The sequence below is a fragment of the Protomyctophum bolini genome, assembly GCF_963924005.1.
Source record: "Protomyctophum bolini genome assembly, chromosome: 5".
NCBI classification, from domain to species: Eukaryota; Metazoa; Chordata; class Actinopteri; order Myctophiformes; family Myctophidae; genus Protomyctophum; species Protomyctophum bolini.
In genome coordinates this window covers 27,358,640-27,372,455 of record NC_137866.1, presented here as the reverse complement: position 1 = coordinate 27,372,455, position 13,816 = coordinate 27,358,640, and the positions used below count along the sequence as shown (strand labels likewise).

At 43.3% G+C, this 13,816-nt stretch overlaps 1 protein-coding gene across 1 annotated transcript; it reads right to left on the bottom strand.

Annotated features, from left to right (window-relative positions):
- Nucleotides 1-1,229: 1,229 nt before the first annotated feature.
- LOC308315709 (acylamino-acid-releasing enzyme) lies at nucleotides 1,230-13,470 on the bottom strand. The gene is made up of 20 exons (XM_080763824.1): nucleotides 13,058-13,470; nucleotides 12,298-12,427; nucleotides 11,430-11,505; nucleotides 11,048-11,123; nucleotides 10,807-10,901; nucleotides 10,062-10,196; nucleotides 9,190-9,281; nucleotides 8,589-8,626; nucleotides 8,111-8,305; nucleotides 7,038-7,132; nucleotides 6,881-6,932; nucleotides 5,642-5,736; nucleotides 4,805-4,937; nucleotides 4,463-4,546; nucleotides 3,516-3,596; nucleotides 3,287-3,375; nucleotides 2,976-3,169; nucleotides 2,228-2,330; nucleotides 1,867-1,973; nucleotides 1,230-1,346 (listed from the first exon to the last, which is right to left on the bottom strand). The coding sequence occupies exons 1-20, from the start codon at nucleotides 13,191-13,193 to the stop codon at nucleotides 1,247-1,249; spliced, it is 2,106 nt and encodes a 701-aa protein (XP_080619950.1). The 5' UTR covers nucleotides 13,194-13,470; the 3' UTR covers nucleotides 1,230-1,246.
- Nucleotides 13,471-13,816: the final 346 nt, after the last annotated feature.

Genomic DNA, 13,816 nt, shown 5'->3' with positions numbered 1-13,816 from the left:
CTGGCAGCGTCCCAGCTCCCCTGCAAAACATCACTGCCGAACTCTGTAAATGGAACATTAAATGAAATGACACTAAGTAAAATTGTGTATGGGTAATGAAGAGCAGAGTAAGCCTTGCCGAGCCATGAGGCTCATAGGGGCAGGAGCCCCGATTTCCTTGAGGCAGCTTTATGTACAAGTACACCCCCTGGACATGACGCTAGTATGTGGCAGGGACTTACCCCAGTCCAATCCTTGATGCTGAATGCCAAGCAGGGAGGCACTGCGTCTTTCACAGTCTTTGGTATGACCCGGCCAGGGATCGAACCCCGACCTCCCAGTCTCAGGGCGGACACTCTAACCACAAGGCCACCGAGCTGGTGAATGAATGAAGCAAAGGAGAGTGATTAATGCCGTTTCTGCGATGACACCTGAATTTCCTCACAGAAATCAATATTTTAATCATCAATTTTAAACCTTATTTGAATTTTGAATTAACATCTACATAATAGTAGTAGTCAAAAGGATCCCTGTGTTGCTGCATGTGTTCTCTTACTGTACAGTATGTCTTCTGTAGTTCACAGCCACACTACATTCAAGTCTGAGCCAGGGATCAAAGTCTAACATCAATAAAAGCATCATGTTACAGTAGGCTGGGTGATTTGATGTACATAAGCACGTACAATATGGATGATTATTAACAAAAGGACACAATCACCACCTGTCAGCAGCAGGCCTTGGACTTTTGCTCTTCCTCATGGACCTACTTACTGGAAACGACCAAAAACTATGGAGCTTTTCTGCAAAACATAAAATAGAAAAATAAGCCAAATTTTTACACCTGTAAACATGTGGCGCAACAATAAAGATGATTGTGATTCCGATGCAATGGAATGACTGCATTGTTTTATGCAGTGCAGTTCAATAGGTAACTTGACATAGCATGGGGTTAGGTGGTCTTTTCCATTGGGTACAGCATACTGCTTAGTTAATACACATTCGTATTAGGTCCTGGAGATGGAAAAAGATATATGAAAACCATGCTTTACCATATTCAGTTGAACAACAAAGAATGAAACGGCAACAAACATATTTTATTTATATGACAACATAACCAAAACGACTAGTTTATAGAACAAAGAATCAACATGACTTCATAAATTCCAATTCCAAAGAATTGTTATTGTAGAAAATAGAGTGTGTGTGTGTGTGTGTGTGTGTGTGTGTGTGTGTGTGTGTGTGTGTGTGTGTGTGTGTGTGTGTGTGCTCAGAGGTGTTGCTGCAGCCACAGCACAGTGTTGAGAAAGCACTCAGCCTGTGTGTCCACTCTGGCCAGAGAATGTCCGTCCTCTGGAAACCAAAGCACCCTGCAGGGAAAACATACGGTACAACTGGAGCTTAAAGCACCCTGCAGGGAAAACATACGGTACAACTGGAGCTTAAAGCACCCTGCAGGGAAAACATACGGTACAACTGGAGCTTAAAGCACCCTGCAGGGAAAACATACGGTACAACTGGAGCTTAGAAGCATTTACTCTCACAGTGAATAGCCGTTATTAGTCATCATGGCGTTTCTGTTCCATACACAACTTCTGCTTCTTTTGTGGTGAAACATGGTGTGCTGTTTTAGGTTAAGTGGCACTTGATGATGGATGGCAAAGTGCACCTGATTCATTTTACAAATGTGAGCACGCCAGCATAGGGCTTTCACTTATAGTGATTTACTGACTAGTTGCCTAGTTTACTACTCGACTAGTTGTTTAACTACCTATTGTGTAAAAAAATTAACAAATAAAAAATGTAACACGCACGCACACACACACACACACACACACACACACACACACACACACACACACACACACACACACACACACACAGTCCTACCTGACAGGTGAGTCCCGGCTCTTCAGGGCTCTGTAGAGCTCGACTCCCTGGTGAGGAGACACTCTCTTGTCTTTGCCCCCCAGCAACAGCAACACTGGCACCCTGATCTATGTGTTACGGCAAACGTAGAGAAACAGTTTATCTATAGATTCCCCACAGGGACAGAACATTATATATTATATCCTATATCTTCACAAATTGCCGCAAGAGAGGAAGAGACGTGCTGGGCGGACAGACGGGCAGGCGGACCACGCTCATGTCACCATGACTCAACCATAACCATGTCAGGAGGTGTGTGTGTGTGTGTGTGTGTGTGTGTGTGTGTGTGTGTGCGTGCGTGCGTGGCGTGCGTGTGTCTGACCTGGGCAGCGTGTGTGATGGGTGATTTCTCTAACATGGCAGCCAGAGCTTCAGCTGTAGGTATCTGGTCATACGAATACTGTATTCCCACACAGGAGTAACGCCTAGAGAGACAGAACAACAGACAGTAGGACGGAGAAAGAAGGGCACAAAGAGTACAGAAAGCAGGCTTTGTATGCGTCTGTGTGTGTTGTGTGGTGTGTGGTGTGTGGTGTGTGTGTGTGTGTGTGTGTGTGTGTGTGTGTGTGTGTGTGTGTGTGTGTCTTTAGTGCATTGGTTCCCAAAGTGGGGTCAGGGGGGACCCCTAGGGGTCCTTGAAGGAGTTCCAGGGGGTCCCCAGCTAAATGATAGTTTGGAACTAAATGGACCCTTATGGGTCTGTAACTCTGGTTCCATTTGTACACTCTCAGAGTTAAATTGAAATTGATTTTACAATATACATTGGGGGTCCCAGAGATAGAAATGCCATTAAATGGGGGTACGCAGCCCCAATGCATGTCAAACTGGGGGTCCTTGAAATGAAACGGGTTGAGAATCACTGCTAGAGCCGTAAATATCTTCTCTCATGGGGGTCCATGACAGCATATCTCTTCAAATGGAGGGTCTGCAGGGCTAATACGTGTCAATTTGAGAGTCCTTGACATGAAAGACAAGTTTGGGAACCACTGCAGTAGAGAAAGCAGAATTTGTATGCATGTGTGTGTGTGTGTGTGTGTGTGTGTGTGTGCGCGTGCGCATGCGTGTCTCACCAGTCCACTATATCACTGGTCCCAAGTAAAGTAGCAGCATTAATGACTGGGTTCCGGGCCACACACGCCCTGTAGAAGTCTGGGTACTGGCCAACCAGGTGACAGGAAAGGAAACCGCCGTGGGATCCACCAATCACCGCCAGGCGGTCGGGGTCGAGGGTCGCGTCGCTCTGCAGCACAGTATGCACTGCTCGCTGGGCAGAGGCAATCAACCAGTTACAACAAATCTTTCCCAAACACAATCACACACACTGGATGATACAGATGATACAGTTCAAATTCAATAAATGCCCGTTCATATAAATACATACATGCACATCTTTCACATCCTGGTTACCAATCCGACCAATCAGGGATAAGATGCTGTCCTGACCGAAGCCCGTAGAACCGCGGTAGTTCACTGTAGAAAGAACCAGAGAGAAAAGTGATCCGTGATAAAAACTGCTAATTGAGCATGACTTTAAACAGCTCATAAGCTATAGAAAGATTGTTCAAAATGCACACATGTGTGTGTGCGCGCGTGCGTGTGCATGATCATACCCATAAGAACAGCAAAGCCCAGTTTAGCCAGTCCAGCTGTGGTGGCATTCCACTCTGCAGGGAACTGGGAATGAGGACCGCCTGGAATTGTGTGAGTTATTACAATAAACACATTATCATAATCACAACGATAACTCATATTGTTAAAGGAGAATTCCGCCCTAGCCATTTTTTACTGAATTCTATTGATAGTCACATTATCAATGTATGTGTAACCAAAAAATTTAAAAAGAAAATAATACAAAAATATTGGACGCTGGTGCTGTAAAGGGTAAGACCACTTTTCTTGGGTTGTTTTCTATGATCAAACTAGTCCATTCTATGAATTACGCCGACCGAATCACTTCTGTTCGTGTTGAGTAACGATCTGATCTGTACACCCACTCCTGAGGAGTATTATTGGAATGCAGATGAGCCACTACAGGTAAACAAACGGATTTGATGTTGTCCGCTTGTCGCTAAAAACATACTACACAATGGACGTGTTTGAGGGAGACACTTCAGAAGAAGTGTCTGTGTCTGGGAGTCTCGTCTGCGAGGCTGCATCTTAAACATCGTGGCAATGATTTACGAGAAACCTTGCAAGATGTTTCCGCGAGAGTTGGGAACGCCGCAGTACTGTTTCAGTATATCTCCAACCAAAATAGTACATTTATAAATCTACAGTATCTTAAAAGATGGAAATAATACCGCATGAGTTTTCCTGATGTGATATACTGTCAGAATCAGCTTTTGTTGCATTCGTTTAGTGCTAAAAGAGTGACTTAGAGATCTATTTTATATTAAATTAAATAATAATTAAAAACAAAACAAAAATCTGTCCCACAAATGGATCCCGAGAACTCCCTAGACTCAGAGAACTGCTTGTCCAATGGACACACTTTTGTTTTGCATCATTCACTTCAAATCTTAACAAATAAATACAAGTATAAAAATGTGATAGTGACCATGGATGAAGACAACGAGGGGCATCTTCACTCCGGGGAGAAGATGACAAGGCTTGGCAAGTACAGCACCAAAATCTAGACCAGCTAGAGAGAGAGAGACACAGAGAGAGAGAGAGAGAGAGAGAGAGAGGTTGGGGATAAGAGAAAAATGTAAATGTAATGAGAGATGGACAAAGAAAGGGAGAGAAAATATGAGACAAACAGACTGTAATGAGCTTTGCTTTGTAGTAGTTTGTGTTGAGGTGTGGCGTGTGTGTGTGTGTGTGTGTGTGTGTGTGTGTGTGTGTGTGTGTGTGTGTGTGTGTGTGTGTGTCCGCGACTGCGCGTGTGTGTCAGACTCACAGTAATGTATGTTGTCTTCCTCTGGTGTGGGGGTAACATCAAAAAGTGTCCAACTGAGGTCAAAGGTCACAGGCTGCTGCAGAATTGTCCAGTTCACAGTGTCACATGAAGCGGACGGGAGGAAACCCATCCTCTGCACACGCATGCACGCACGCACAGTAACACACACACACACACACACACACACACACACACACACACACAATATGATTTTACAATATAAATTGGGGTCTCAGAGATAGAAATGCCATTACATGGGGGTCCATAGCATAATAATGCATATCAAACTGAGGGTCCTTGTAATTAAAATGGTTGAGAATCATTGCTAGAGCCGTAAAGATCTTCTCTTATGGGGGTCTCTGGCATATCTTTTCAAATGGGGGCCGCAGGCTAATTAGTGCCAATTTGGGGGTCCTTGACATGAATACGTTTGGGAACCACTGGTATACTGTGTATATATACAGGAGGTTAGGTTAGGTATTATACCAGAGTTGGTGGTGTGTATAATACAGGAGGTTAGGTATTATACCACAGTTGGTGGTGTGTATACATACAGGAGGTTAGGTATTATACCAGAGTTGGTGGTGTGTATATATACAGGAGGTTAGGTATTATACCAGAGTTGGTGGTGTGTATATATACAGGAGGTTAGGTATTATACCAGAGTTGGTGGTGTGTATATATACAGGAGGTTAGGTATTATACCAGAGTTGGTGGTGTGTATATATACAGGAGGTTAGGTATTATACCAGAGTTGGTGGTGTGTATATATACAGGAGGTTAGGTACTATACCAGAGTTGGTGGTGTGTATATATACAGGAGGTTAGGTATTATACCAGAGTTGGTGGTGTGTTGGGACTGGAACAGCTGACCACCATCATGTCCTTCTGTAGTGTCAGTAGCTTCCAACTACCGTACACTGCACTGTGTCCTGTGTGTTGGGCGCACACACACACACACACACACACACACACACACACACACACACACACACACACACACACACACACACACACACACACACACACACGTAAAGAAAGACATTATATGATTTTCTGTTTTTAGGACCTCAACATTTTCAATTATATCACCAAGCCCTCCATGCATATATGCATGCAGAATGTATTTCAGACAACTCAAGAATGAATGGAATATACATTTATTGAATATAAAATGAGCAATATATTTATTATGGCTATGAATTGGATCTGCTTTTTAGGTACTCCGATCAAGCGCATCAGTCCCAACCATATAGGGACTCCCAATCCCCCGTATACCTAAACAGCAGATCCAAAACGACAGCTGGTAGCTGGGGTGGAGGAGGGTGAGCAGCAAAAGTTTAAGCATCAGTATCAGTGTGTGCAGCAGCAAGCAAGCAGGATGAGCAGTGTAAATAGCCGGTATGAAGATGGAATGACTGTGTGATTGGATGACGTGAATCATGTGAATGAGAATGTGGCAGCAACTGCACTGAGTTTCCTGACTGAAATTGCTCTGTGACACTGACAGGCGCGATGCTCATTAGTCAAAGACGCTCAATCCAAACAGGACTGTTATTTTTGAAACAAGTTCAGAAGCGGAGATGCCTGGCTGGTCCTTCTCTCTGGCATACCTTCCACTTCCTGTCTGTGCCAACGTTGAAGATGAAGCTGAGGAAGAGGTGGAGGCGGCGGGGGGACATTATAGGGAGGAGGAGGAGGAGGCGGCTCTGAAACAGGAGCTGCAGTTGATGGGATGAAATCAAAGTGTGGAGTGAGGGGAGAGTGGAGGAGAGGGATGGGAGGGGAGGGGAGAAGAGGGAGAGGAAGGGTTGGGAGAGGAGGGGAGGGGAGAAGAGGGAGAGGAAGGGTTGGGAGAGGAGGGGAGGGGAGAAAGGAAGGAGGGGTAACAGCAGGACAAGGAGGGCAACAGGGGCGGCTGATACGGAAGGATAGGTGAAGCCGAGAGGAGCAGGGTAAAACTGAGGGGGGGGGGGGGGGGGAGAGGAGGTGGTGGTGTGATAGAAGGAGGTGTAGATGTAGAAGGAGGTGGAGGAGGAGAGATGTTAGGAGAAGGAGGAGAGGACGGGGTCTTACTATCGGAGAGGATGGTAAGGGTCTTTGCTTTCCTGTCAAACACAAAGAGATCCTGTCAGAGAGAGAAAGATATTCATTATATGCACTGTTTGTAGAATTATGATAATGTGAGTGTGTGTGTGTGTGTGTGTGTGTGTGTGTGTGTGTGTGTGTGTACCTTGCGGTTCCTCTTGGCGCTGCTGAACACCACTCTCTGGCTGTCTGTGGACCAGCAGCACGTAGGCAGAGCCTCATACACACCTGCAAACCCTCCTGGTCATCATGGGTGGCAGGACAAGGAAATGGGGATTAAACAGAGATTAAGCGTCATGGGTGTATTGAAAATGTATAGAAAAATGTATGGAATTATTTTCAAATGGTGTTTGAATGTTTGTCTTTGTTCTAGAATCTATAGTAATAAAATGAAAAGCTTATTGATTGCAGGGTAAACAGAAGCAATTTCAAGATCTCTCTGGATTCAGATAATTAGATTTTTTTAAGATCTTGAATTTCACTAAAAGTATAACGTTTATTTCTTTTTCTTAAACCGTTTCTTATTTTAATGTTTTTAGTTCATTCTTCTGGTACTGCTTTGAATGTTATATTTATTTTTAGCAAATTACAAGCTGACCCAATATTGGGACAGAAGACACCCAGATTAAGACGCTATGTACTGTACGCTGTCAAAATGTAAAGAAATCTATAAAAATAAAAAATTACAAAAAGGTATAAAGTAAAATTATCCCTGCTGCGGCACCCATTTTACTGTAGCTGTTGTTAAGGCCGCAATCCCATTAGTTTGATGAGTAAATGTATATGGGAATAAACGGGAAATCAAATTCATTGGAGGGGTATTATAAAGATACAATCTGTAAGTATTACGGTATGTTACGTGCAATGACTGATATCACCCTCCCGCCCCAGAACCCGTAGCCTGGTAAAACCACTCCCCCTGCTGGACAACATTTGCATTCTTCCAGAAGGGAGAGACTGGTGTCTCTCGGGCAGAGACGATGTACTCTGGACCAAATCAGACCGGAGCGATATGCAGCCGTATGCGGCCGCTAGAGGCGGGATCAACGTGAGACTGGTGACGTATTGTAGCTGTGCCACAGCGCAAATGTAAGGAGAGACTGCAACTTAATGCAAGTGGATGGGAGGAGAAATCCGGTGACGTCTCTATTAATATATACTCTAAGATTCGAACCCACAACCTCAATGGTGGTGACTAGTGGTGAGCAGGGACTTTACCACAGCCCCACGTGAGCGCTGCTCTGTTGGCGACATCCAGGAGCGTGGAGTTCTCCCTGGTCTCCAGGTCTAAGAGCTGCAGGCTCAAGCATTGGTTGTGAGGTCCAAACACGCTGCCCTGGAGGTACACCAGACACGTCCTGTCTGGACTCAGCCTGGGACAGGACACGGACATGTTGTCCCCCGACAGGCACTCTGAAAGAGAGACATGCAGGAGACAGAGGAAGGACATAAAACAGAGATACAACTAGTACCTAGTAACAATAGTGGATTTAGTAGTTGACTAGTTGAATAGTCGACTAGTTGCTTAAAGCCCTAGCGTGTCATTTGCGTTCTTTGCGTGCGTGCGTGCGTGCGTGTGTGTGTGCGCGTGCGTGTGTGCGTAAGTGCGTGCGTACACTACTGTACTTTGCAAGCAAGAAGAACTTCTATCATGGTTGAACACAAATACATGATGATGAAGATGATGTAAACGCACCACAGTGTCCATCCAGATCGACTCTGAATAACGCTGACCTGGAACAAGATGAATGTAGAAAGGTCAATACAAACTGGAATGTAACAACCCAGTTTCACTCATTTACAGTAATGACTCAAGCTCAAAAACTCAATGTCATGAATGTACTTCAATGAAAAAAAACGATGGAATACAATTCCTCAGGAAATCAGAAGCCAACTTCTTTAAACTAAAACTAAAAACACACCTCTTTAGATTGGCCTTCTCCATCCTTCCTTGGCACTTTATAGAAGGTTCCCTAGTACCGCTTTTATTATCTCTAATGTCTTAAATGAATACATGTTATTTTTATGATTTTGTATAAGTCTTTCTAACTCTATGCCTGACCTTTTTATGCTCATGATTTTATGCATACATGTGTATTGTGTCTGATATGTTATGAACTGTGTCTGATTATGTTATGACCTAACTGTAAAATATGTGATTTCTGTCCTGCCTGTGAAGCACTTTGAACTGCAACTCATGAAAGGTGCTATCTAAATAAGGTTTATTATTATTATTATGAACATTTGCATCCTGATTTGATTTGCTGTGCTAACATCAATGAACATAGCACGGCTACCTGCGGTTGGAGCAGAACTTGAGGCCCAGTCTGAAGGGTTCATGCCACCAGCCGACCAACACCACAGACTGACCGTCTGGAGCCCACAGAGCCTGATGAATGACACACGCACGCACGCACGCGCACACACGCGCACACACACGCACGCACAAACGCACACACACACGCGCACGCACGCACGCACGCACACAGATTTAAACTTTTTTTATTGATTATATTATTGCATTGGAAAACATATATACACTGTATATCACAATTTAAATATATCGATCATATATAGGCCTATTTGACATGTAACTGTATTCTTTTTCCCATTGCTTTTATATTGCATTAATTCCCTCAGCTAGAATATGATCTATCTTTGCATTATGTGCAGCTATTAGCGTGCTAAGTAAGTGTTGATTTTGTCGACTAAAACTAAGACGAAAAATGTTCGTCGACTACCTGTTTCCACTGACGACAACTAAATGGAAACTAAATAAAAACTAAGCTATGATGACTAAAACTAAGACTAAATATATTGACAATTTCGTCAGCAAATAAAAACTAGACTAAAATGTTAGGAAGGGACTAGTGGACAAGAAATGCAGTATTGCAGTATGCAGTCATTTTACAATTGGTTTACAATATCCGATCTACATTTTCAGCAGGTGTAAAATCAGTCATTACGACGGCATCAAGGCCCGCCAAAATACATTTTAGTTTACTAAATCAACTGTAGATTTAGTCGACTAAAATCTTATGATATTTAGTCGACCAAAACTAGACCAATACATTCCAGGTTACTAAAATGTGACTAAAACTAAATTAAAACTATTCAAGAGACTATGACTAAAACTAAAACTTGCTGCCAAAAACAACACTGACAGTACCTGTCCAGGGGAGACGTGAGGCGGGATGCCCTGCAGTATGCTGAGTGTGCCCGTCACCAGCTCCACCACACACACCACTGGGACACTCCTACCGGTCAGACCTTCACCCCAGTCCTCACTGTACACTCTCCTGTCCTGCACAACATTAGCAATCACATTCAGGACACAATACAAACCTTTGCACTGATATTATTGGTCTGGCCATTATTAAAAATAATATATGACATCAGCATAAGCAATGTAGCCCCTTGTGCCCCCGATTATTATTATTCTTTTTACCCCTTTTCCACCTGGAGTCCATATTTTGGTCATGTCATTATAAGCAAAATATGTTCAAAGTTGAGTCCATATTTTGGGCATGTCGAAAGCGAATTGATGTTCAAAAACAATGCCGTTAAGTGTTGTTGATTGACAGAGGTTGTTGTTTTTTGGCTTCTAAGTAAAATGTTTATTAATTACATTTTTTCAAATGGATCTAAATGCAATGCGATGCGAGAGTGCAGAACATCCAACACCAACACAGGACTCCGTTATCACTGGCCTCCTGTTTAGCATCAGGATCTGGAGCTCCGCTGTTATGTGGTCAGGGTGGTGTGTCTCTTTTTCCTCTTAGATGCACCCTGGGTTGGCTTGTTTAGGACTCTCCAAAAGTGGGCCCGACATCAGACCCAAAATCTGACATTGGTCAGGCCCTATTTAAATGTGTGCGTTCAGTGCGACTGTGCGAGCATTTCCATTGTTTTACCTTACCACCTGTTGATTCTGAGGACGTTCTGTTCTTCTCCGCTACATACAACAGCCTGGTCTCACAGTCAGACCACGACAGACCGCCAAACTGGGCTGGACACACACACACACACACACACACACACACACAAGACAGGAACACGTTTAAAATAAATGGCAGTATATATTTTGGCCATTGAATTAAATATACCCTGTATGCATTCAACCTCTGAGAATAACAAATTCTAACAAAATCTTACCATCATCATACACTCGGCCATGTTTGCCGAGGGCAGTAAGGTCAAGGCACTTCGTGAGACCCTGGCTGTCCCATATCTAAACAATACAGAGACTAGAAAGTGAAACTGCAACAAATACGGTTTACTATTCAGAGTAAACAGGTCATGAGGACACAGTCAGCAATTAAAATAAGGTAATATATACTTTACTTTCCTATTGTTTGGTAATGGGCATACAGCTGTGATGTACAACTGCACTGCATAAAACACTCACTCATTCAATGAATGCAACAATTAATTAATCAATCACACAATATTTCCCATGCCATCTAAAAAAGTCCATCCCTGTAGCAAGCAAATCTTTTTACTGCTCTAACTGGATATTAAAGTCTCTCCTTGTTACCTCTAGCAGCTGGTGACCGGCTGTTTCTCTGACAACGGCCCTCAGTCCTCGAACAGGAGAGTATCTGCTCAGTAACCTGGTAACAACATTAGAGAATTTGCGCAGTAACCTGGTTACAAACTATCTCAATAAAAGGGATACAACAAGAGATTATCTATTACGTAACCTGGTTGGTTACATTATTAAGAGTATCTGTTTCTGCCTGGTAACAACAGGAAAGTATCTATTCAGTAACCTGGTTACAACAGGGGAGTATGTTATATACGTGTATAACATGATCAAGATTTAAAGTGTTCACATAATCTACAATATGTTAGGCTTGATTGATTGATTGATGAATATATTAACAGCATGAAGAATGGGTACGACTCAATACAAAAAATGTTACTGTGTTAAACATCACACGTGTTTACAACAGGGTCCATTATCAATGAATCCGAACATTTAGAGGCGAACAAATATACACTAAGACAATATACAAAAAAACAAACAGGAAATCATTATATAAGGAAGTAAAAATTAAAAAGGGAAAAAAACATATACAGTAGGGGAAGAGGGGGTGGTGGGGGGGGGTCAAGGTCTTCTTTGCAGCTATGACGGAATAAAATAAGCACGTAGCCAGTAGTGAGATTATTATTTGTGATAATGTTGGATCAATGTATATAGGCTATGTAGTATGCCTACATATGCATGGGACCCCTCATTTATATTATAAAATCAATGTCAATTTAACTCTCAGAGTTACAGAACCACAAGGGTCCATTTAGCTGTGGACCTCCTGGAACTCCCTCAAGGACCCCTTTGGGAGCCACTGCTGTAGACTCCTGGTAGTAAATCAGTAGCGTGTGTCGGTGACATATCTACTTACTCTCCCTGTACAGGTATACAGGGACCTGGTGGCAGGACAGTGGTCTGGTGGTCTGTACTGTGCCTCATCACAGTCCACTGCTGGCTGTAGCATAGCCTGGAACCTCGGACCAAATCAGTCTGACTCCACTCTGGCCAAAGACACACAATACATGAGCACAAAAACAGAAGATGCCATATACAGTAGCCTAGTATTTTCACAAGTTAACAACAGTCCGGATTTGTGAATACATTGGACACACAGACAGTGTACATAGAGCCTATACTACTAGCATTGAATCAAGAAGATAGTCAGATTTATTTGATTGATTATGACATTTTGTGTATCCTATTATGACACACAATGTCAGAGTGATAAAATAATAAATGTCCAAATGTCTGACAGCCTGGATCCAAGCAGGCTATACGCACAGTTTGGAACCTCACCAGGCAGCTATACGACCACATGCATCACTGGTCTGGAATGGAATATACATATACAGTAGTAGCCTAATTAAAGTATGTAAGGTGTGTGTGTGTGTGTGTGTGTGTGTGGTGTACTGTGTAGCCTAAGTGTAGTGTAGTATATAGGTGTAGTGTGTAGTAAGTAGTAAGTGGAGTAACGTTGATGGCATGCAAAGGATATTATTTGCGAGGCAGACAAGAAGCCTAGTGGCGCGCACCGAAAATAACAGATCTAAAAGCACATTGCAATCTGCTATTTTCGGTGCGCGCTGCCTTATTGGGTCAGTCCCAGACAGTCAGCCCGGCCGGCCGCTCACCTGCGGTCACAGTATACACTCTCTGCCCAGTTGTGAGAAGTTGTTGGTCCGTTACGTTGGCGGACAAGGCTGACGGCAAACCGCTGCACTCGGCGTACACGGCATTTATAAGTCGCGCTTCCATCGTCTTTTCCATTGTCTACGCCGCTACGCGTGCTTATTTCACCAAATTAATGCAACAATATCATCAACTTTAAGTTTCTCTAGGGCACATTCAACAATACCTACTCCCGTCTCCCGGACACAAGACAGTGAGACAAGTGCTGCAAATAAGCATATTTACAGACAGTACCGTTAATTTTTAAGCGCTGTGGACGAAAAGATCAAGAGCAACTGGGGCAAAGTTTGTTAATGTATATGCCAATCATTTGCTCCTTTCCTGGCTTTGATTCAAAATGTACCGATAACTTCACACAGCGCCTCCATGTTGGTTCCAATGGCCGATACGACTTCTGTGTTTTGGTTTTGTCCCACTGGGGTGTAATTACACACACTGGCCACATGGGGACAGTAAAAACTAATTAATTGACATTTGTGTCTTTACTGACACAAGTTGACACAACACATGCTGGACATTGACTTAAATTTACACTGTCAAGAGTATTGGATGATGTTAACATTAGCCTGTGCTTTTTCAGCCGTGGATATATGACCACCAGTGTTGTAGCTTAGCTCTGGTCCATATAGCACTAATGCCGTTGCAGTTGCATTGACTAGAGCCATCTATGGATCGCTGTAGATGTGTGGCATGATGCATGC

Excerpts from the sequence above, each read along its gene's own strand:
- LOC308315709 (XM_080763824.1), bottom strand. The coding sequence starts at position 13,193 with ATGGAAAAGACGATGGAAGCGCGACTTATAAATGCCGTGTACGCCGAG. Across the intron at positions 4,938-5,641 it reads CCAACACACCACCAACTCTG|AGGATGGGTTTCCTCCCGTC; the intron begins GTATAATACCTA and ends ATGCGTGTGCAG. Across the intron at positions 3,170-3,286 it reads AGGATGTGAAAGATGTGCAT|CGAGCAGTGCATACTGTGCT; the intron begins GTATGTATTTAT and ends GCCTCTGCCCAG.